At 43.7% G+C, this 24,713-nt stretch overlaps 1 protein-coding gene across 15 annotated transcripts in view; it reads left to right on the top strand.

Moving 5' to 3' along the window:
* THRB (thyroid hormone receptor beta) overlaps positions 1-24,713 on the top strand; it is a 393,807-nt gene that overhangs the window by 307,831 nt on the left and 61,263 nt on the right. For 14 of the 15 annotated variants that reach the window (XM_082840489.1, XM_082840498.1, XM_082840499.1 and 11 more), the window contains one exon: positions 12,555-12,815. The exons of the other annotated variant lie outside the window; for it this stretch is intronic. In XM_082840489.1, coding sequence (XP_082696615.1) covers positions 12,555-12,815 — 261 coding nt within the window. The remainder of the gene's footprint in view (positions 1-12,554; positions 12,816-24,713) is intronic. 15 annotated transcript variants of the gene reach the window in all.

Raw genomic sequence — 24,713 nt, 5'->3', positions numbered from 1 at the left:
TGTGTATGAAATGGATAACTAATAAGAACCTACTGTATAAAATAAATAAAATTAAATTTAAAAAAATAATAAAGGCACGTCCCTTTACTTTCCCTAACCTGCAGCCCATCAAATACTACTTTCCTCTCTGATTTCTGGATAGGAAAATCATCTCTCTCTGCAGTAAATATTAAAAATCCCACCAAAGTTTAAACTGGCTAAGCCACACGTTTAACAAATCCTGTCTACTTTGTATGGAGACTGTGCCCTAGAACAGAGTGTCTTAGACATCAGTGTGCACGTGAATTCCTTGAGGATCTGGTTTAAAAGCAGATTCTGATTCATCCGTTCTGGGGCCAGCATCCCACATTTCTAACAAGTTCCCGGTGACGCTGATTCTGTGGGTCCTCAGACTACGGGAGAGTAATAAGACCTCTTAGACATTCACAAGCCATTTGAGATGGAGGAGGGGCCATGGGGCACGCCTGGCCCTCGCTGGGGGGCAGGCAGGTTGGAGATGGGCAGTCCTTCTCCAGATTGAAATATTTCCTCTGTAAATGAAGGGCATATCTGCCGAGATCTCGCTCCTAGTTACCCCTTTGCACAAAGCAATATCTGGAAAAACGGTCGTGAGATTCTATGAAAACCCAGAGGAAGGGACCTCTGTAGGCTTGTATGTGACTTTATTTTTTTAACACCAGCATATATGTTTGTCCAGTTTGTTAAGCCCTGAGTGTGTGTAATTTCATTGACAGAATTTGTGTTTTGCTGCCAAGTAATAAGACTCCTTTGAAGTGTGATGTACAAAATTGTTCTCATTACCCAAGCCATATTTTGTCTTTTTAGTTGATAAATGGTAAATCTCAAAATTTGTTCTTGATCCACAAATTATGTCCCGGTCCTAGGTTCCAAAGTTAGAAAAGATTCACATTCTTTCCTACTTGTGGAAGGTGTATTTCAAGTTTGGGAACATAAAATGGGGCCGAGCTTACAGGCGACCTATGTTTTTTTTCAAAACTGTGGGTTCAGACTGGCAACAAGAATCAACACTAAGACCTGAACTTTCGCACAGGAGAAATCTAATCCCGGCAACAAACATCTGTTCCCTTTACTGTGCATTTGTGGCTCTTTAATAGGAATGTTTCTGCAACAGCTGTAGCCTTTTTAATATCCTAAATGGAATCTCTGTGGCCATTAGAGTAATTACCTCCAAGTTTGAGTCATCCGACCTGAGGATTCTCTGATTAAATTCGGTATGAATTATGGAAAACCAATGACCATTCCCAAAGGAGGATTCCATTGTGTTCACTAGAAAGTCCTTTCCCAGTCTTTGGGGCCTGTGGTCAGTGTTCCAGCATTCAGCTTGTTCCCGTGTGGGTAAATACTGCCACGTTTTCATGGGGTGAAACTCCAAGTGGAGTTTCCCCCGTCGTCTTTGAACACAGGTTGTTTTGTTGCTTGGTTTTTAACTTTGTTTCAAGCTAAACTTTAAAAGAGATGAATGTGCATCCCATTTAAAGGTTCTAAACACACACACTTGTAAAAATGTTTAATGGTTTTAACTTACCAAGAGATGATCATTGTAGTTTCTAGTTTCAGAATCCTTATTTGAGATTTCTATGGCTATGTTGATTGTTTTTCATGGAGATAGTGATTGCCTAGTGGAATAGGCAGGAAAACTGGAGAAGTGAGACCAGCCAGATAAGGAAAAGATTTGTTTCTGTCTTAGCAGTTCCCAGATCTCACTCACTTAATGGACCGAGGATCACTGCCAGAGAAACAAGAGAAAACCGCTGTGATAGCAAACTTAAATTCGCCTGCATGCAAGGGCAGAGAAGGCCAGGCTCAACAAAAGGGCAAATTAATAGGCAAGTGCTCAGGAAAAGAAAACCAAAACCACACAGCAATGGAAAGCAGCCTATCTGAACAAAGAGGCTAATTTTGCAAGACTTTGCCTACAAGACGATATTTCTGAGGACACGTTTCAGGTAAACAGACAAAGGCTGAACAAGGGCCTCAGCAATCTTGTTTATAAAATTTCAGGAGTGAAGCAGCTGATGAGTAAGCCCTGACTGGGATGTTTGAGCACATTACCCCCACCTCAGTATTTCATTCATTCATTCATTCATTCATTCATTCTGTACGTACATCCATGCAGTGTTAATAAAAACTTTTCTTTCTCAATTTTCAAATAAAATGTCATGATTTGTTTCTCAAACCCCAGCGCCCAGTTTCTTTAGAGACCTCTGCTCCAGATCTTGAGATAGCCACAGACACGTAGCACTTGGAAAGGGGAGGAAATAAAGGAAGAGAAGTTTGGGGGAAAGTGTGTAGGGGCCATAGGAAAGGACGCTTAGCTGAGCCACAGGAAAACAGAACAAGCACAGAGGGGAGAAGGATGCTCCCACTGGGCTGTGGAGGAGAGGGATGGAGATGGGGAGAGCCACCCATTCAGTTCAGTTTCAGTCCAGGCAAAGAGCATTCAGTGGACCAGACCCCAGTGCTGTGTGCTGGATAAGCAGCTAAACAAGCCATGGTCCCAGCTGTTAAGGAACTCACAAATGTAACGGGGAACTAATAATTATTGTGCATTGTAACCCATCCTAAACAGAAACACAGGAGTCAGTTAACTCGCCTCCACCCTTATTTCCTCACTGGTTTAAATGACAGACACAATACCTATTTCTTGATATTGCTATGCATATAAATGAGATGATGTATGAAAAACACTTAGGAGGTTACCTGGCACACAGTAGGTGCTCAGTGAACTGTAATTTGTATTTATGGAGCCCAATCTAGTAACCTGGCATATAGTAAGTGCTCAGTACATTTTATCAGTGTAACCAAACTCAGGTCTAGCTGCTCCCAGCTCGAAAATCAGTACTCAAGAGGCAAGGGTTGGTAGAAACAGAAAATGTTGCTTTTAATCACAAAGCCAGCAATCTGGGGAGAAGGTGGACTTGTGTCCCAAAACCAACTCCAAAGATACTACTTGGCCATGAAAGTTTTTAAAGGGAAAAGGGGAAGTAATCTCAGTTAATCATTGAGGTAGGAGGTCAGACTCGTAGTCTCCCACTGCGTTCAGGCTTGTCATCTTGTGATCTTTCTTTAGATGCTGTTCGTTCTTGAGGTGACTGAAGGGGAAGCTGGGGAAGAGATCTGGTGGTCTGTTAATTACTTATTCTTCAGTTCTACTTCTTTGATCTAAAGAAAGAACCAACAGGTTAAGCAGCGTATTGTGTGATCCAAAGATTTGAAAAGTGTGCTTGGGCCAGAGATGAGTAGAGCGTGGGGCACCTGGTTTAAGGTTGGTGACAGGATAAAGGTGACAAGACAAAAGGGACCTCCTGCAGAGAGCTCCTTCCCGCAAAGTGCTCTTTCCTGCCCAAAGCTGCTTACACCAGCATTATTACTATTATTATGCATGTAAATACCTTGTACACAATAATATACATGGTTTCCTTCCTTCCTTATTCTCCCTAGCCACAAGTCCTCTAGAAGCCAGGGGCCTGGAAGGCCCTATCCTCAGCTGTGACCCATTCCCTCGTGTGCCTTACAATGGTCAGAGCATTTCATTCCATTTTGCAGGTTTAAATTGTAGAGAATATCAAGGTAGTCTCTGGTCCCAACCTCCAGGGCTAGCCAAGTCTTTATATTGGGAATACGAATATATATCAGTGAGATCTCAGAAACAGTACACGATTGCATGTTTTTAGAACAAACAACGAATGTGTTTCAAAAGGAGAGGAACTCACCACAGGCTGGCATAGTAAGAGAGGCTGTGTGGACACTGTCCACCCTGCCCTGGGAGCTTCCTAGTATCTGTGTAATCCCACCCACTGGGAACGGTGGCTTTGATCTCCATAATCATTAGTAGGAAAATAGGAAGGGAGCCCTGCCAGCGCTTGCATTTCTGCTCAAAGCTAGGCCTCGTACGTATGTTGCTTCTTGTCACCTTCACACCCACCCCGTGAGGTATTTTCACCCCAGGTTACTCAGCAAAGTTGTGTCACCTTCCCTGACCATTCCTGAAAGTAGTAATAGTGAATATCCTTTAAAAATAGTCAACAATTTGATTTTTGTCTAATTCAGAGAACTCTCCATTTCTTGCCCAAATATTCCAAAATTAAAAGTCTCGTGGCTTCCTCTGGGGAAGCGCCACCCGCCGAGGCCTTCATAAATGGAAGTAAATGGTGCCCAAGGCCGTACAGCTTCAGGTCACTCTTGAGGATTTCCAGGCCAGGTAAAGAACGCCACCCTGGGCAGATCCGAAGGCACCAGGAGACAAGCCCACAGCCCATCCTCTCGTGGCCGGCCCACCCCCTCCCAGATGCTACTAGACCCGGGGTGCTGTGCCGGGTCAGGGGGCCTGAGAGGACGGCCCTGAGACTCACCAGCCACACAGCGGCACGTCTGTGGAGCTCGGCCACACACGCGGCCTGGGAAGCAAACAGTGGGCTACGCCTGTGGCTTGGGCAGAGCACTCATGGGGTACAAACGCCAGAGTAAAAGCATCGAGATCACCCAGCCTGGCAGTGGGAGGAACAGAGTCACCCGGCTGCCCTTTCTGTCTTCTCTGAGCACAGAGCACCCCGCAGCCTGTGCCCCAGCATCTGTCCCTGGCGGGGCCACCTTCGCTGCTCACGCTGAGCGGTCTGGCTGACTTGTCTCGCACAGAACACATTACTGTTCTGTGGGTAGAAATTCCTGGATAGATAAGAGTCTGTGTGTGCTCTGTTTCGGCTTCAGGCGTTTTCTGACCCGCCTAGATTACATTCAGTTATTTCCAAATAACATTTATTGAGGTCCTGTCATGTTAAGACACTGTGCTTAGAGCTGTGGGATTTGAGAGATGGATAAATTGACTAGGGTCCAGTAAAGGAGGAAGAATGTGGGGATGCCACTGACACACAAGGAGGCCGTGATAAGTTCTTGCCCTTGCAGAGGAGGCAGGACAAACAGGACAGATATTCCAGAGACAGGTCCAGTTTTCTCAAAGTCACACAGCTAATAAGTGGCAGAGCCAGAATCTGAACCTTGACTAGCTGAGCCCATAGTCTTATCCACTATCCTGTCCTGCCTCTAAAAGAGCAGAAGAGCTTCCATTTTCACCTGCAGTTTGGGGACGATAATACCGTTGGTGATAGAAAATCGCACTGAATTGGTTTTAATAGTAATGAATCCACCTTGTGACTAACCAGTGGCTTCTGGATAAGAAAATAGGCAGAGTCTGTGCTTAGGTAGCAATTTTCTCTTTGCAATTATCAGTTATTAGGGAACAAGAAATATTAATTGTTATTCATTGACATTGTGCTAGGCAATGTAAGTGTAACCACAAAAGAAAAAGAGAAAATTATACATGTATATAAATGGTTATATCACGAGGTACAAAGTAGCATGCAGAGGAAGGGAGATACTTTTTGGAACTATGGAAGTTTGAGGGTGGATGGATTGGTTCAAGAACAGCTTAAACAATGAGCCAGGTCTTGAAAGGTGAATAGGGATCAAACCTGTGTCCTCACTATTAGGTTGCTTGACCCACCAAGCCAAGCAAGCCGGGTATGAGATAGTCAGGAGCCTGAACGGAAATGCCTACTTCGCCAAAACGTCTCTCCCACCTGCCTTGCACGGTCATCAGACATCCAGCTTGAGGCAGTCATTCCTGGGCTACGGTCCTACACTCTTCAAGCATCCTCTTTAAATCACAACTTCTGCTGAGAGGGGTGACTCATCCCAGGTTCCAAGCCTTTAAGCTAGTGGTGTGAAGTCATTTGTCAAACTTCTTTCTTCTGGAGATGTTCTTTGAGAATCACGTTTAGAAAAGACTTGAGTTTGGAGGATGGGGCAAAGGAAAGAGATGATTTGAGTGTGTGAGTAAAGAGCGGACATTTACTGTTTACAATGTGCCATGCACTGTTCCGAGACCTTTTTATGTACGAACTTATTTAATCATCACAGCAATAGAATGTTCCCACGTTGCAGGTGAGGAAACTAAAGTACAGAGAAGAGAAGTGACTTCCCCAAGGTCACTAAGAGATCTTTGAGTAGGGGATTCTCCCACAGTGGTGACTGAGCACCCAGAGGACTGCATGAGAATAGCAAGGACTTGGGAGGAGGGAGAGACGATCAAAAGGGGGTGAACAGGAAGTGGGAGGTCATCAAAAACAACCTCACCTACACACACGTTCTGTTGAGGACCAGATGGTGATGGTAGCGGTGTTGATGATGGTCATGGTGTTGAGAGTAAAGGTAAGGTACCCATATCCACTGAACATAGAATATCTTATTAGGAAAGGTAACACATTGTTTTATTAATAGTATTTTTTCCCTTTGGATAGAAAGAGATACATATGGTCATGTACACAATATAGATTAGGTGGTTACAGCACTGTGTACACCTGAAGAGCACTTAATTACTAAATACATCCACATACATCATTTCATTTGAACCTTAGAAAAATCCCAGGAGCAATATTATATTGCCCTTTTGCAAATGGAAAATCTGAGACTTAGGGACAGGAAGTGATCTTCCAAGATTAGACCCATCGACCACTCCACCGAAGGGTTGGGACGCCGATCTTCCAGCCCCCTCCCTGCCTCCCTCCACCAAGGTTTTTCATTTTCACTTACCTTCCTGGAGAAATGCAACCCTGAGAGGTTCTGCATCAGGGGAAATCTAACCTTCTTGTAAAAGGGGGAGGCAGTTGGATCCTCGTGGGTTTCTTGGTACAACAGGGGGTGGTTGTATAAGGGTCGGGAAGGGGGCAGTCCAGGCACAGGGAAGAGCTTCTGCAAAGACCCTGTGGTGGGAATGAGCTTCCCAGGTTTGAAGCCCACATGTCCAGAGGACAGAGAACAGGGGGCAGAGCCACGGGAGTGGGGGCTCAATCAAGCAGTAGAACACTGTGTACTTCCGGGATGTTCGTGGAGGCGAATCAAAGTGTCTAGCTCTATACCTGGCCCATAGTAAATGCTCAGCAAAATACGAGTCTCCTGTTCTACGTGACTCCACAAATAAAAGTCAGGTGATGTGTCTGAGAATCCCACAAGGCTGAACTTACGGGTTGGAGTCAAAAATTTAAGCGGAAATCAGAGACATCATACTTAGTGGCCTGATGCTCTACGACGATAATTCTACACACTCACTGGGTTGGCAAAGCGTAGTATATATACATCCGCTGAACACAGGATATGGTTCGTGGGTCTCAGTGCCTCATACTGATGGCCTTTTAATGCAAACTCCACAATCGTAATTGGGGCCATGAAACCCCAGCGTACTCAGCAGACCCTTCCTGAGCACTTTGTCATAATTCCATTTCCTTTGCCTTAGCACTTTTCTGAGGTGTAAGCTTGCTTTCATGTCCTGAAATACTTGCATATTTTCATACAATTCTCCTTTTTTGATGGACAGGTTTATTTTCCATTATCTTTAATGAAATTTCCAGAGATAGGACGTAGGCAGTTCTGTTCATAGGATTTATGTTTGTTTCTTTTTGCAAAAGAACCCTTTAGGTCAATGCTGGGTCATTCGAGCCACTAGAATTATGGTCATCTAACACAGATGCAATCATTCAAATCTAGACGCCCTCGAGACACACAGGTCAATGTGTGTCTAGTTATTTTAGTAGCAGTTCACATGCCCCTATCTAGTTCTTTCCTTTGATTCTACTTATTTATTAATCTGCATCATAACTGACAAATTAATTGTCGATGTCTAGACTATGAAATATTAAAAGCCATCTGTTAACTGGGGTCCATTAAAGAATTCATTCTTCATGCGAATAATAAGATATGGTCATTTCCAGAATCTCCCTTTTAAAAAAAAAATGTATTTCTACTACTGTGCACATTTGTGTCCCAGATATTCCTCAGAACAACAGGCTTTTTGACTGAATATTTACTCACATCCATACCTGCAATCTACAAGATAACTCCAGTTAACATCTGACTTTCAGTGCTTCAAGCAGTGGATCCCAAAACAATTGATGAATGTTTTAATTATAATGCGAATTTAGTCCAGGGCGTGTAAAACCTTCCAGTCTGAGAAGGGAACTGCACCCTTATCCGATATCTGCCAATAATTTGTTTTCTTACCTTAGATTTTCTTAACCCTGTGGATCTCAATCTCTACTGGGTATCAGAACCATCTGTAGAACTTGGTAAATATACAAATGCCCAGGCCCCATCCTATTTCAATAAGCCTGGTATCCTGCCATCTTTTTTTTTTTTTTTTTTTTTTTTTTTTTTTTTTTTTTTTTTTTTTGCGGTACGCGGGCCTCTCACTGCTGTGGCCTCTCCCGTTGCGGAGCACAGGCTCCGGACGCGCAGGCTCAGCGGCCATGGCTCACGGGCGCAGCCGCTCCGCGGCATGTGGGATCCTCCCGGACCGGGGCACGAACCCGCGTCCCCTGCATCGGCAGGCGGACTCTCAACCACTGCGCCACCAGGGAAGCCCCCTCCTGCCATCTTTAATAGCGCCTCACATGACTGATATTTACCAAAATTTGAGATTCACGGATGTAGTCTTGAGATTTTAATCCTTCTAAAAAGAAATATCTCATTGGTTTGAGGTTTGGGGGAAGCAAAGGATACAGAAATAGCAGGAAATCCCTGAAAACCACCATTGCCAAGCAAACATGGAAATAACACAGTTCAAAATGTATGTAAGTTTTTTTCACATTGAAACTCTACAAACATTTGGTATAATAAAACCTTGTTAGCTTGATATTGTAAGAAATTAAACCCTAGCAATCTTACTGGCCAGGTACAAATTGGTCTCCAGCTGCCTTTTCTGATAGATTTTGATGAGATTGAAGGAGAGCCATATACCTACCAGGAGGGAATGAGCTTTGTCACACCAAAGAGAAGAGGTTTTTGCAAATTCACATCCCACCTAGGTTTTAAATTTTTTGCCATTTTCTGAAATTCTTTAGCGGGTATGAAGTTGCATGCAGCATATCCATTATCAAGCTAAGGAGGTTCTGTTATAGAGGGTTTTTTCCCTTTTTCTTTCTTCCTTTTTTTTTTTTTTTCTCTTTTTCTTCTTTTAAATCTGAAGGAAAACGTTCAGGGCTTCTAAACACTAAAGAGAAAATTTTGTCTTAGGCCAGTGTTCAGTCTAGTGCCAAACTTACAGTGGAATTCAAATGCATATAGTAAGGGATTTATTCAGAGTGGCTATCCTCATAATCTTTCCCTTTGCTCTATTCAACTGTCTTAAAATTTCCTGTTTCAAACAGCTATGTTACTTGATTAAAACAATGTTAAAACTTTTTGTCTCTGCTTTAATATTAAATAACCTAAATTTTTGTTTATAAAATTGGAGCATTGAAATCTCAACCAATCCATTAATAAATAAATAAATAACACAGTTCACAGCATCCTCGGCAGGCAGAATTGAAGGAGCCTGGAATCGTGTCTCATCCCTCCTTGGGAATGGAATAGGAATCATGTATGCCCTTCTCTTCTTGGGAAGATAATCAAGAATCCTCCTTAAGTAAATCCCTCAAGCTTTCCCATGACCCAACCAGGGCTTCTTAGGCCCAGATGTGCCGGCAGTGCCCCAACAATAAACCTGCCAGTTAAGCAACAGAATATCATTATCATGAATGTAATTACGGACAGTAATTACGAGCTCGTAAACGCCTCTCACGAATGGAGCCCTTTTCCCAAACCACCTCGGACTCTTTTCTTAGGAAAATGGAAGGCAATCCTATCCCCTGCCTCCCCGCAAAAATAACCTCACTTGCTTAGAAGAAATTCCTGCTCTTGCTGGCCCAGGGGACGTGCTGAGCAAACTTTAATGGGCTATGCTTTAGGGAGGAATGTCCCCTTGGGTGGGGTCCCTTCCATCATCTCTCATCCACGCATGTTGACTAGCTCCCTTCACTAGGGAGCAGTGGCTACCCAGTTTGGCTGTATTTCTTAATTTCTGTGCAGGGGAATTAATACCACATTTTAAGAATTTCTGCAGAAAAATCAAATGTTGGAGGTGCTACAAAAAACTGTGATAACTTTAACATTACTTGAAGTGGAGCATTAGGGACTTCCCTGGTGGCGCAGTGGTTAAGAATCCGCCTGCCAATTCAGGAAGCCCTGGTCTGGGAAGATCCCACATGCCGCGGAGCAACTAAGCCCGTGCGCCACAACTACTGAGCCTGCGCTCTAGAGCCCGTGAGCCACAACTACTGAGCCTGTGCTCTAGAGCCCGCGTGCCACAACTACTGAAGCCCATGCACCTAGAGCCCGTGCTCCGCAACAAGGGAAGTCACCGCAATGAGAAGCCCACTCACCGCAACGAAGAGTAGCCCCCGCTCGCCGTCACAACTAGAGAAAGCCTGCACGCAGCAACGAAGACCCAACACAACCAAAAATAAATTTAAAAAAATAAAAATAAAATGGAGCATTACACGGTGCAATTTCCCAAGGAATTAGAGTCCGTGACAATTGAGTAGACATCATAGAAACATGCATGGGTGAGAAGGCTTTTCACTTCTGTAAAAACGAAATGAAACTCTTTTTGCAAAGTTAACCCTTGCATTCAGTGGCTTTATATTTAGCTCGTGAAAAACTTTTTTTTTTTTTGGCCACACCGCGTGACATGTGGAATCTTAGTTCCCGCACCTGGAATCGAACCTTTGCCCCCTGCAGTGGAAGCACGTAGTCTTAACCACTGGACTGCCAGGGAAGTCCTAGCTCATGAAAACCTCAAACCCTCATGGATACTGGGTCCTTGAAAGGATTCCACACAGATACGTTTCATCTGAAATGCCATACAATCTCCCAAGATCCTAAGCTATTTTTTTCTTTTCATGGAAAGTGAGACTAAGTGCCTGTAATTGCAACAGGAGCTGGCATGCTGGAGTCCAGACCTTTTGGATTTACCATGCATTGAATAACGCCCTAGAAACTGAGGAGAAAGAACCCAGGTCTAGTTCACTCCCCTCCCACAATGCCTAGCACAGCCCTTTGCATAGAGTGAATTTTCAGGGCTCTTCTCTGAATAAGAGCAAATATTACATCCAAACGTGTTGTACGATTTTGTTTAAAGGGGATCATTGGTTACTGGCCAAGTTAGGGTATTTCATGCTGCAGTATTTCCATTGACTGTGACAGAAATCACGCGTCGATTATTGCTATCTTGCTCTAGTTGTTCACAGTCTTCTCCTGTACTAGAAATAAAGTGGATGGGTATCGGGGTTTCCACACAGTAACCCCAAGACCAGGAAAGGTAAATGCAACTTCCAAAAGGGGCTGAGAACAGATGACACCTTTAGAGAAACCACCCCTAACCAACATCTCTGAAGGCATCTAGTAGCTTTACAAAGGGGGCTTGTGAAAAGCGAAAGCGTGTTTAACCCTTGCATTAAGTAATTTAAAATTCATTTTCAGTGTCTGAACAGCAGCTTTAAATTCCCAGTACTATGCACAGACCAGGATGGACTTGTCTCTCTGATATGGATATTCACGGTCCTTTGGCCCTTTCAGCATAAAAGAAATTCACTTATCGATTAGTCTTTCCATCACTGTCTATAATCACTTTAAAAGTAGAACTCTATATTTTTTTCTCATTTTGACAGACAGTAGCCTACGAATTTCTGGAAATATGGGTGACCAGATGGATTATGTTTTTTAATGTGACTGCATCTACAAATTATATATATTAGCATACTCCTTTTTACTCTCTACTTTATAGCTGTATTCAGTAAGATATTCAAGGAGGTAATATTGGCCACCAGCGAAGGTTAGTGTGAGAACGTTTTCATTATATTGTTCTATTGTTCCCCATTCTCTAGAGGGCAGACCTTCAAGTCCCTATAAATTGAATAGAGAAAACAACATCATATACATAAACCATAACTGCCTGTATCTCAACGCAAGAGACATGTGGCTTTTCATTCTATCATTAGGGCTCTTAATTTACCCCACAAATAAAGCATGATCTGCTCGGTTCATCTGATCTCCTCGCCTGTTTGGGACAACATTGAAACCATCGACACAGTTTCTCTTGGAAGAGCCAGCCCTTTGTGTCAGGCTGTCGGGAGTGGAAGGTGACAGGGAGAACAGAGTTGTCACTCTCACGTAGCCACGTGGCACGTCCCTCTTAAGCAACAGGGTGCCCCTCAGGTCAGCCTGTGATAACACCCAAGTCAAATAAGGCCGAATCCTGGACGTTTTATGTCCTGAGGCTCTGAAAAGTGTCCACGGCCAGCCCTGACCCTCGAGACCTCAAATGGTCATCTAAGCAGTGACATAAATTGGTGTCCACTTGCTCCTGGGCCATCGCTGTTGGGAGCAGGGCTGGCGAAAGGGCAGCCTTCCCACGGAGGAGCTGACATCTTTGTAGGCAGTAAAATCGGGGGAATGTGTTGATTACTCCGACAGGCAATCCAGCGCCGGTGGCTCCATGCCCGAGGCTGACACCCTCTGCATCTTATGACCACTGTCAAGGGGAGGGGTGTGCGAATGCTGTCAGCCCCAAAGAACCGAGGAAGCACTTGCCTTCCAAACCTCTCCATCTCAGCCCCGTCCTGACAATGCCAAAGCTCGTCATCTCGTGTTTTTCAACCCTCCAGAAAATGGCCTTCCAGCCTGGGACAAGCCGAAGCCTTGTCCCCACGGCAAGCAGGAGTGGAAGCTTGTGGGAATGTCTGAAGCCTGCCTGCACAGGAAGAGCCCCCCAGAGAGGCGCAGCGCATTGAAGAATGAACAGTCGCCCCGGCATCTCATCCAGGCCACCTGGACCAGCTCCATATTCCATCTGGACCACGACGATGTGAACGATCAGAGCGTCCCTAACGCCCAGACCTTCCAAACGGAAGAGAAGAAATGTAAAGGTAACCAGATTTTTATTAGACCCCAGTTGCCACAAGGAAAAGAATTTTCTCTTAAGTGTGTGCTCTGTTTCCACTGAATCCACGTATGGTGTCCATGTGTTTTCCCCAGCTGCTCTCTTCCAAAGTTTCTTTATCCCCATATCTTCTGGGAAGCATAAAATAAGTGGGTTCCAAAGGAAAGCAGTTAATTTCAGTTTCATGTTGGGGCACTTGGGGAGAAGACATTTTTCTTTCTCTAATTAGCAGGAGGGTTGTTAGTTTTGGCTTCACTTCTGTTTTCGAAGCTAAGTAGAAACAGACATTGATATTGTTACATAACTACTTGCTTTGAAGCATGTGTTTGTGTGTGTGTGTGTGTGTGTGTGTGTGTGTGTGTGTGTACATGACTTTTCCCAATTGTGCCAGTAGCTAATGGGATCTCAAAGTCTACCTTTAACCTAAATAGACAATTCATGTTCAAGAGAGAGGTTTGAAGTTGTTTTCTTTTACTCGTTAAGTCCTGTGTCATCATCCTGAAAGGCGAGATTATGGTGTTAGGGGGTTGTCACCTCATAAAAAGATGTTAAACTGGCCTAAGTTTCTGATTGCATTAGATTTAACTGGTCTTTACCTCGGTCACCTCCACCCTGACAGATGTCTTTGTGTTGATCGCTTTATGGTCTTAGGGCTTCCCAAAATCTTTGCTTCTTAAATCAATTTGTGTCTTTAAATGTCCAAGTTCATGTGACCTCCCACTCTTTTTCAATTCAGCATTTTTAAAAATAAGGTCTTTTTCCATTTTCTTTAAGGACTTTGACTCACGATCAAGTTATTTTTTTATGGAAGTGTAGTTGATTTACAATGTTGTGTTAGCATGATAAAGTTTTAAATCGTGTATCTGAAAATCTGCCAATCACATACCAAGATATATTAATGAAAGTTTGTGAAGACTCATATATGAGCCATGAAGGACTTTTGCAAAGTGTTCTAACTTGAACATAAAACATGATCATATTCATCCCTCTCAAAAAACTGCTGGTCCTTTAACTTTTCTGAAAACACTTCAGAAGCTAAGTGACCTGTGAAGTTGGGTGTGTGGATTGTTTCAGATGAAAATAGGATTATCTAAACAAATAATAAAATAGTGGTATGAGCTCTGATTTCAATACAGTCAAAACCACACATGTTCTCTTGGGGAAGATTTGTGTTTGAACTGTCTCTCATCTTTATTATTTAGGAGATTTGAGAAATTGAAAGGGATATTTAGAAAAAGAGCAAAATAAGTTTTTCCAAAAAAGTCAGGATATAAAACAGGTGTCTCTGTGTGTATGTGCCCACTTGTTTGAAATGCAATTGAGAGTTAGTCTTAGAACTTGTAACCAGGTTGTGTCTTCAGATTTTAGGAGCTGGCGTCAACACCACATCAGTCCTTGGTTCACAGGGAAATGCCTTGGTTTACAGGAAACGGCAGTGTCCTCATGATCTAAGGACCTCACAAACTGAATGTGACTTATTCCTAATTGGTACCCATATTCATTCATTCATTCATTCATGGGTCCATCTCCATCATTTGTGAGAAATCTTGGCCTTGGATGCGTAGAGTTTGCAACGCTGTCCAGTTTCCAGTTTGTTGGTAAACCTTAAAAGCAAAAGGAAAGAGTTTCTATTTGGATCCAAGACCCTAAGTGTTGTAAATACAGTGATTAAGATCACAGATTTTTGAGTCTGCCATATTTGGGCTAGAATCTCAGCCTTTCCGCTTTCTGTCCTTGAGCAAACCTACGTGATTGTTGATAGAATTGAAGATAATGGATGTAAGCGCGTTAGCACAATATCTCCCATAGTGCTCTCTAAGCGGCAGCTTCATTCTTGCTGTGACCGTTATGATCAGCTCTGCATCATTAAATCACATAAATGCCTTGGGCTGCGCTGAGTGCCCGGTGAGGGATGAAGAAGGAGACCAGGACAGGTGGGTGTGGGCTGCAGCGTGACGTCGCAGGGGGTTTAGATTTGACCATCCGTTTCGCATCCATTCAGCTCTCTTTTGCTGCAAGGTGGAGAATTGTTGACTAGGAAAATATACTTAAATTAGTAAATGAAAGGCTTCCCTCCAGATTCTAGTTTTAAAAGGAACGCAACTGAGGTAAACGCTCCCGTAGTTTCCAGAGCAACAGCCAGGGTTCACACTGGCATGGACGTGAAGCAACGCCTTGGTTCAGCATGAAGATGCTGAGGAAGCCTACCGTCATGGCCAAAACCGTAAACTGAATTTCACTCGTTCCCAATGGACACCTGTATTTGATGAGGTGGTGGTGAGGCCAGGGACACAGCTGGAGTGGTTGCTTTTCTTTTCTGAGTTGGGTCCTCTCCATCTCCTCGGCTGGCCGGCCACCTCCTCACAGGATCTGTGAGAAGAGCTCTATTTTGACATCCATCCAGGTTGGGCATTGAGTTCCTGGCTCTCTCTGTCTAGCCTGCAAGCGTGCTTGGTATCTCTTTCCTGGGCTACCATTCCCTGCCTGCGTCCCATCTGTGTTTATTAAGTGCCTACTACGTGCAGGAGATTGTCCTTCATATCCTTGAAGAAATAGCAGCAGGGCCAAAAATCCATCCAGGTACCCCCATTTCAAGGACTCCAAATGGAATTGATGAGAACCAAATGACCCTTAAAGATACAGAAAGAATCTGCAGTGAAGGAGCCATAAGAACACATGGGCTGTTTGAAGTTCTGCAAAAGCCCATCTCCCAAATCAGTGATCTAGCCAGTCTAGACCAATGTGCCTCTGAGTGTGTGTGTGTGTGTTTTTTAATTAATTTTTATTGGAGTATAGTTGCTTTACAATGTTGTGTTAGCTTCCACTGTACAGCACAATGGTTTGTGGTTGGGTACCCTTCTGCAAACTATTACTTCCTACCCGGTTCTACTGATGCAAGTACAGAAACCGAGAAGAAGCTTTAGAAACAGTCATAGCCAAATAGCATCGCCACTGGCGTTCAAAGGCATGATCAGTGGATCCATCTCACTGAACAGGGTAGAGTCTGGTTGGATATTGTCAGACTCACTTGGTCGGTCACACAGGGCTCTGTATAAAAATCTGGTGCAGCAGAACCAAGGGTTGGGCCATCGTGGATGGGATATTTTGTAAATTATTCGAGATTTACTGATTTATGCTTTGCAGTATTCTTTTACTTTTCTTTTCTTTTTTTAAATTTATTTTTGCCTGTGTTGGGTCTTCATTGCTGCGTGCAGGCTTTCTCTAGCTGTGGCGAGCGGGGCCTTGTTGTGGAGCAGGGGCTCTAGGTATGTGGGCTTCAGTAGTTGTGGCACGTGGGCTCAGTAGTTGTGGCTCGCGGGCTCAGTAGTTGCAGCTCGTGGGCTCTAGAGCGCAGGCTCAGTAGCTGTGGCGAACGGACTTAGTTGCTCCGCGGCATGTGGGATCTTCCCGGACCAGGGCTCAAACCCTGCATTGGCAGCCGGATTCTTAACCGCTGCGCCCCCAAGGAAGTCCCTTTGTAGTATTCTCCCTTTGTAGTATTCTTAATGTTTTCTCCCTTTGTAGTATTCTTAATGTTTTTCTCTAGGCTTATTTTTGGTAGGTACTGAATGCCTTCTTTTTCATTTTGATCTGAATACTGCTTTTATTTTAATCTGCATGTACGAGTGCTCCTATGTGCTATAACCATTGTAAGAAAATTAATTGGTAACACATTTAAATGAAATGAGAGCCCTGGAGCCCTGACATTCTGCTGCATATCCCACAATTCAAATCTGCTCTAGTGCCAGAGGCTATTTCCAGCCAGAAGCAAGTGACCCTGTTCCCCTCCCCCAGCCACACTGCTGCCTTAGAGTTTTTGTCACAATGTGAGCTAATCGCTCAACGGTGAGGACCACACCCTGCTCCCCGCCCACCTCCTCCCTTCCCAGAGTCTGAGATGATGCTCCCAGCTCTCCAACCAGTGGCACTAGCAGCACTTGGACCCCTTAGAAATGCAGAATCTCGGGCCCCAGACTACTGAGCTGGAAGCTCTGGAAAGGGGCCCAGGAATCTGTATTTTAACCAGCCCTCTGAGCATTTCTTGAGACTTGAGCATCAGGAAGTGCCTGAGAATATGGACAAGCTCTTAGTACCAGTAAAGGAAAGTGTCTGCCACCTAGTGGACACTCAGGGAATGTGCGTTTTAATTCCTTTCCTTGAGCGCACCTTGGGGAGCCACCTGAGTCTCTCCATTCTTGATGGGTCCTCCCTTTAGGCCTGGCTTCTTTTAATTGCCACCCGGGTGTTCTGCTCAATCACTCTGCCCAGTAACATCCCTCTGGGACTTGAACCCTTCTGAGAGTCCCACTCTGTTTGGCTGGAGCCCAGCTCTTCCTCCAAGTTCTTACAAGGCTTCTCCCCTCAGCCCTCTCACACCCTCCCGAGCTTCTCTCTGGGAACCACAGGTCCCACCAGCCCCACAAGGATGGGTCCTGGACAGATGCACGCACCCCTGTAGCTGGATCTTGTCAGCCCTGCTGAACCCAAACAGTCAGACCTCCAGCCTGGATGTTTGCCCTTGATGTCAATCAGGGACTTTCCTGAAACACTGGAACCTGGTGGAAGAAACAAGGCAGGGAATGACCCATTTCCAGGGTTGCATCGGAAAAAAAGATAGCAATCTGGTGAGCTCACTGAATTTTCTCTGTAGGTCCATTCTGTGTTTAGTATCAAGAGAATTGAATCTCAGATACCCAGAAAGGCAAGAAAACATAGTCAAAAGAATTTTACTAGGAAGTTACTTTCTCTCACTGTAAAAAGCCCCCCATGTACGAAAAGTAAAATTTTCCCAAAAGTTCAACAAAAATGACTTTTAGAGATCGTTTGTAATTCCATCCTCCAAGGATATTAAAATCTTTATTATAGTTCAGTCTGTTTCTCTGTGCATATCTATGTCTTACAAACTTGGAATCATACTAGGCATACCATTTTTAACCAGCTGTTAAGGCTTAACAGTATATCATGAACATGTTCCCTTGTCATTAAATATCCTCCTGAATCCTGACTTTTATTGGCTATAGATTATCCTTGCTTATAGATATAATTTGTTAAACCAGTCCCCAAGATGTAGACACGTTAAAGCACTTTTTAAAGCAATTTCTTATGTCCGCAAAGGGGCAGACTATGAACACAAGCTCTTCAGAAGGAGGAAAAAAGTGAACCAAATCAATGATGACCCTTTCAAATGATGTATAATCCTCACTTACCAAAATAACAGAGTGTTCTAAAAATGAGAGACGTGAAGTCAAGTTATGGTGTGCATTATAATCCTTCAAGTTAGTCACATTTTCAAACACGTGATGGCTCTCTTTGTCCTTAAGTAAAATACAAGGACATCTTCAGGTAAATGAGTGTTTTAGAAGGTCGGGGATTAAAAAGCTTTAGCCCTCCCACCAGTAGACCATCTGCTCCATCCACTTCCACTCTCCTCTCTGTCCCTTCTCCCCATCCATCAGGAAGCGTGGTTCCAGCAGAGAGCACCGGTGTGATTCACACACCTCGAGGGCATCGGGGAGCCTCAGTCATCAACATGGGAGTAGGTGCTCTCCACCAGCTTCTGGCACGTGCCAGAGAGCTCTGAGATGTGATACTTCAAAGGCAGGGAAGCGCACCCATCAGTAGCCCAGGGCAGACAGAAAGAGAAGGGCTAGAAAAGAAAGCCCAGGCCACTTCATCTGTGGAGAATCCACTCACCAACGTTGTGAGGATGACAAAACAACTCCTGGGACCTCTTGGTGTTTTCTGAAGTGTAATAAGATATATAATGCAGAGTAAAACTCACATGATTGTATAAGGATTTCTTATTGATTGCCTAGACTTTTTGCAAGGGGACCTATATCACTCACCCTTTGAGATAATCAAAACACATTATAATGTGAAAAACAAAGAAAAGGAAAGAAAGAAAAGTCATCGGCTCGACTGGAGGGGAGGGAAACTGGGAACAGCCACGTCAAAGGAAGACAAACCTCTGAAATTCAAAGCTCTGTTCCACCCAACTGCAGTTTTCATTGAGATGCAGCGTCGAGCGGTGGGAGAGCATGGGCTTTTCGAGGCCAATTTTGCAGCGTCTGTTACAGGAAAGCCTGGAGCCCTCTTTCTCCAGGTTTTGTTATCCTTTTGGACCTTGAAATGCATTGACGAACTAGCTAAACGTAAATGAGGAAAAGCAGAACAAACCGTCACATACACAGCCAGAGGAGAGGCATAAACAACCGAGAAGAGAATCGATAGCAACAACCAAGGTATTTTTCAGACTCTTTAAAAAGTTGAAAAAATTAAACAAGAAACCAAGAAAAGTATGAAGGAGCTGAAATGAAATTTGCACCAGGCAGCCTGGCTCAGACATCAGAGCTCTTTACCATTCATACTTTTATAGCACAAAAGGGCGAGAGAATTCCAGGAACCCTAAGGAAGAAATCTAAAACCTTGGAGAAGATGCTGGTCTACACGAGGCGAACATGTGGGGCAGTTAGACCAGCCAGGACGGAGCAGTGGGGCTCAGCACATACCTAGTTTTACAGTCTAAGGTCAAAGTCTCGCACAGCCACGTACCAGCCGTTTAACCTTGGGCAAGTCACTTAGCCTGCCTGAGGCTGTTTCCTCATCTGTAAAAGGGGGTCTCGCCTCTCTCGTCGAATTGTGGAAAGAAAGAAGCTTAGGTGATTTCACAGAACACCGTGAGCGCTCAATAAGTAAGAGTTATCTTCTCATCATGAAGCTTAGAAACATTATGAGAAGCAGATAGGATATTAGGGATATAGAACGCCCACGTGAGAATAACCACTAAGTTGATGCTAACAGGATTGAAGTTTTTAAAGCCAGGAATATAATGGAAGCAGGGGGAAGAGACACAACAGCCGAATCCTGTGATAATCCCAACAGGTAGTTTTCAGATGAAATCTGGGTCAACGTGGGAGGTTAACTTGCTGACCTTGCACTGAAGTTGGAAAGATAACTATTGGGAGAGTCAAGCATACAAAATTATCAGAGGTGACCACTGGAATTCAAAGTCCTTCCCTTCCTGCACGGGTTGCCCTGAGTGCCTGTAATTCCATCATGGCCCTTTCTCTGTGGTCTTTCAAAATGCAAACCTCCTGGCTGGATATCTTATCAAGTCACTAGTATCTCCAAGTGGAGAATTGAATCCGATTCCTTTCCTCCTCAACAGGATCCAGTAAAGGCAATAGAAGGAGTGGGAAAGGGAGGAGGCCATGAGAGGGCTGAGGATCACAGGGAAACGGGTGAGAGAGAGAAAATAAAGAGCAGGTCTCCCATGCAGCACTGTACAGGTTGTCAGGTTGTGCACTGTGCAGTAGGAGTGGTATTTACCACAGACATGGCGCCCTGCAAACAAACGTCACCGCCTCACTGCTGGCCAGGAGCTGGCCCGGAACACAGGATGAAAATACAAAGAGGTTCCAGTCACATTTAGACAAAGGTGTGAATGGCATACTGATCACTGGCTATCAAGATATTCCAAGACTGATGTTCACACATACACACAAATATACATATGATTTGATAAATACAGCAAATCATCACAATGTATGTTTTAAATATCTTGCAATTTTATTTGTCAGTTATACCTCAGTAAAGCTGAAAAAAAAAAACCATTCTGAGAATCCTCCTGTTACACAGCTGGCCTACTGCACTGAGTCTTAGGGACGTCGCTCAGCACGTAATAGGCGCATAGGGACTGTTTAGAACAGAAGATCATGGTTTGCCTCTTGGCTCTGACACTTTCCAGTTATTGAACTATGGACAGATCCCTAATTCTCTCCAACAAATACTGTAATCAGAGATTAGTTGGCCACAGAGAAACCAAGGACATCAACCTACATTCCGTCCTAAATGTCCATCCACGGAGGAATAGATAAAGAAGATGTGGTACATATATCCAATGGAATATTACTCAGTCATAAAGAAGAATGAAATAATGCCATGTGCAGCACCATGGATGGACCTAGAGATGATCATACTAAGTGAAGTAAGTCAGACAGACAAATATATGATATCACTCATATGTGGAATCTATTTTTTTAATGATATAAATGAACATATTTACAAAACAGAAACAGACTCACAGATTTCAAAAACAAACTTGTTACCAAAGGGGAAACGTGGTGGGGAGGGTTAAATTGGGAGTTTGGTATTAACACACACACGACTATATATAAAATAGATAACCAACAAGGCCCTACTGTAGAGCACAGGAAACTCTGCTCAATATTCTGTAAATGGGAAAAGAATCTGAAAAAGAATGAATCTATGTATATGTATAACTGAATCACTTTGCTGTACACCTGAAACTAACTCAACATTGTAAATCAACTATAATCCAATCAAATATTTTAAAATTTAAAAAATTAAAATGAAAAAAAGTAGAGAGTTCCCTGTTTGCCTAGTGGTTAGGATTCTGGGCTTTCATTGCCGTGGCCTGGATTCAATCCCTGGTTGGGGAACTAAGATCCCACAAGCCAAGCAGCACAGCAAAAAAAAAAAAAAAAAGTAAATAAAAATAAATACAAAATAATGGCAAAAATAAAATAAAGTATTTCTCCAATACAATAACCATATTTCCCCCTGTGGGAAAAATAGAGCAAAATACAGTACTGGCCCCCAAAACCTAAGCTATGATCATCATGAAAACATAGCACCAGCTCCAGGATAAATTGCAGAATTAGTCGTCTTCTACTGCCTCTTTCAGTGTTCTTACTGAACCCTGGGCCAGCTTTCCCCAGGAACAGAGGAGGCTTCAGGTTATTCTCAGTTCTTTAGTAAGTCTAGGCTTCTTCCCCCTTCAGTTTCTGAGAACGTACCCATGTTCCATCATAAACTTCTCTTCCCGAAGGTGTTGGTGACCAGTTCTACCCTCTATCCTTACCTCTGCAGGGCAGAGGCTTTGGGATTTGAAAACCCCAGAGAAGCAGAAAATCCATGCCAAGAGCAACCTCTGGTAGCACCATCGCAGACAAGGCAGGTCTCCTGGGGACCGTTTCACCTGCACTTATCACCTGTGTGATGCTCAGGATGAGCTGTCTTTAGAGATTAGTCTTGGTCCTGGACCAATCCAGCCTCTTTGACTTGGATTGTTCCTCTACCCACACTGCAAAGATACCAGAAATCCAGAACCAGCAGGGCTTTGGGAAAGAGAGTCGGGAATCCTCCGTGGTCCAGAGCCATCCTCTATGGCATCGGCTGAGACAGAACCATTGCCTCTGTTGAACCACTATCCTCAGGGCATTTGTCAGTATTGACTTATACAAGAGACTTGACATCGTTCAACTTTACTGCCTCTTAAAATATAGAACTGGGGACTTCCCTGGTGGTCCAGTGGTTAAGACTTTGCCTCCCAATGCAGGGGATGGGGGTTCGATCCCTGGTGGGTGAGCTAAGATCCCACATGCCTCAAGACCAAAAAACCAAAACATAAAACAGAAGCAATAGTGTAACCAATTCAATAAAGACTTTAAAAATGATCCACATCAAAAAAAATAAATAAAATAAAATACAGAACTCTATTGCCAATATGACTACTTAACTCAATTAGCTCTACTGTGAACTCACTCAGCGTGAGTGACAACATTGCATGTGGGCTGATGGTTTATTAGTCCAGATGGCAATATTCAGTGAGTGGCAGGTTTTACCCCAACTACCCTCCTCACAGTTGCCCCACAATATGCAGCTACAAAGGCCATATGATCGTAAGCCAAGCCTCAGAACTAATGAAAAGATACTTATTTGGCTCTGTTTGCCCAGCTCTGGAAAAAACGTCTTATAATACGCCTAAGATACAAAACTAAAGGTCAAAACTATGTAAGTAAAAGAAGCTCCTGCCCTTTAAGGGAGGGAAAAAAATACATGTTAATTTTTGCAGGACTTTCAATTGACTGCGTTGCCAAGGAAACAGTTATCTGAAATGGGTTCATCTCATTTCATATTTATGGCCGGACCTAGGGATACTCCTTTCTTGTTATCCCTTTCTGGTTACACATGATATGCTCATTCTTAACTTCCTTTTGAAGTGATCATTCTATGTTTGAGTCTCATTTCTTCCACAAATAAAGGAAAGAAATGCTTATTCTTACGATGTTTTAAAGTATTTTGCAATATTAAGAATATAAGCCTTTAGGGCTTCCCTGGTGGCACAGTGGTTGAGAGTCCACCTGCCGATGCAGGGGACACGGGCTCGTGCCCCGGTCCGGGAAGATCCCACATGCCGCGGAGCGGCTGGGCCCGTGAGCCATGGCCACTGAGCCTGCGCGTCCGGAGCCTGTGCTCTGCAACAGGAGAGGCCACAACAGTGAGAGGCCCGCATACCACAAAAAAAAAAAAAAAAGAAAAGAAAAAGAGTATAAGCCTTTAAGAATGAAGAATATTAAGAATAGTGGTGCTCACCACTAAAAAGTAAGAAAATAACACTAATCAATCTGACACACTTTTCTCAGATGAATCAAAGGCTATTGAGCTTGGCTTCTTGTTTTATTGCAAATTGGCTTACTTTTCAATTTTTGTTCTTCCAGTTTTATCGAGATATAATTGACATACAGCACTGTATAAGTTTAAGGCATAACATTTTGACTTACATACATTGTGAAAGGATGACCTGTTTCACACTGTTTCACATTAAACAGTAAGTTTAATGAACATCCATCATCCCTTACAGAGAGAAAATTAAAGAAATAGAAAAAATATTTTTCTTTGTGATGAGAACTCTTAGGATTTGCTCTCCATAACGTACAACAGTGTTAATTATACTTACCATGTTGTACATGACGTCCCTAGTGCTTATTTATCTTATAACTGGAAGTTTATACCTTTTGACCACCTTCATCCAATTCCCCCTCCCCCTTCCGCCCCCCCCACCCAGCATCTGGTAACAGAAAATCTGATCTGTTTTTCTATGAGTGTTTTGGTTTGTTTTTGAAGTATAATTGACCTACAACACTATGTCAGTTCCTGGTGTACAGCTTAGTGATTCAATATTTCTGTACGTCTCAAAATGATCACCACCAGATCTGCTTAGTTTTGGGGTTGGTTTCTGGTTTTTGTTTTTTTATTTTATTTTTTTATTTTATTTATTTTGGGCTGCGTTGGGTCTTCGTTGCTGCACGCGGGCTTTAGTTGCCACAAGCGGGGGCTTCTCTTGTTGCAGAGCCCAGGATCTAGGCACGCGGGCTCAGTAGTTGTGGCTCACGGGCTTAGTTGGTCCGTGGCATGTGGGATCTTCCTGGACCAGGGATGGAACCCATATCTCCTGCATGGGCAGGCGGATTCTTAATCACTGCACCACCAGGGAAGTCTTGTTTTTCTTTTTTTTTAATTCATTAATCTTTATTCATTTTTGGTTGCATTGGGTGTTTGTTGCTCTGCGCAGGCTCTCCCTAGTTACGGCGAGCGGGGGCTACTCTTCGTTGCGGTGCGTGGGCCTCTCATGTGGTGGCTTCTCTTGTTGTGGAGCACGGGCTTTAGGCACGTGGGCTTCAGTAGTTGTGGCACACGGGCTCAGTAGTTGTGGCTCGCGGGCTCTAGAGTGCAGACTCAGTAGTTGTGGCGCACGGGCTTAGTTGCTCCAAGGCCTGGTTTGTGTTTTTAAGCGTTGAATTGGAAAAAGAAAATTGGTGGCAGGAGACCATCATGTCTTCCAAGTTTGAGTGAGTTGTGTGTTTTCCTGGAAGATCTGCTAAGGCAAACCTATAAATTCCTTTTTATTTGATTTTAATCTCAGCTTTACCAAAAAGTGGAAGTGGTACAGAGAACTCCCATATACCCTTCACCCCGATTCACCAACTGTTAACATGTTGCCACATCTGTTTTATCATTCTGTGTGTGTGAATACTATGTGTTTGTCTGCCTATATACATAGTATCATTTTTCAGAACCA

The sequence above is a fragment of the Leucopleurus acutus genome (assembly GCF_964270905.1).
Source record: "Leucopleurus acutus genome assembly, chromosome: 5".
In the NCBI taxonomy this organism is placed as follows: Eukaryota; Metazoa; Chordata; class Mammalia; order Artiodactyla; family Delphinidae; genus Leucopleurus; species Leucopleurus acutus.
Note: the sequence above shows the minus strand (reverse complement) of the source record. Positions and strands in the feature narration are given on the sequence as shown.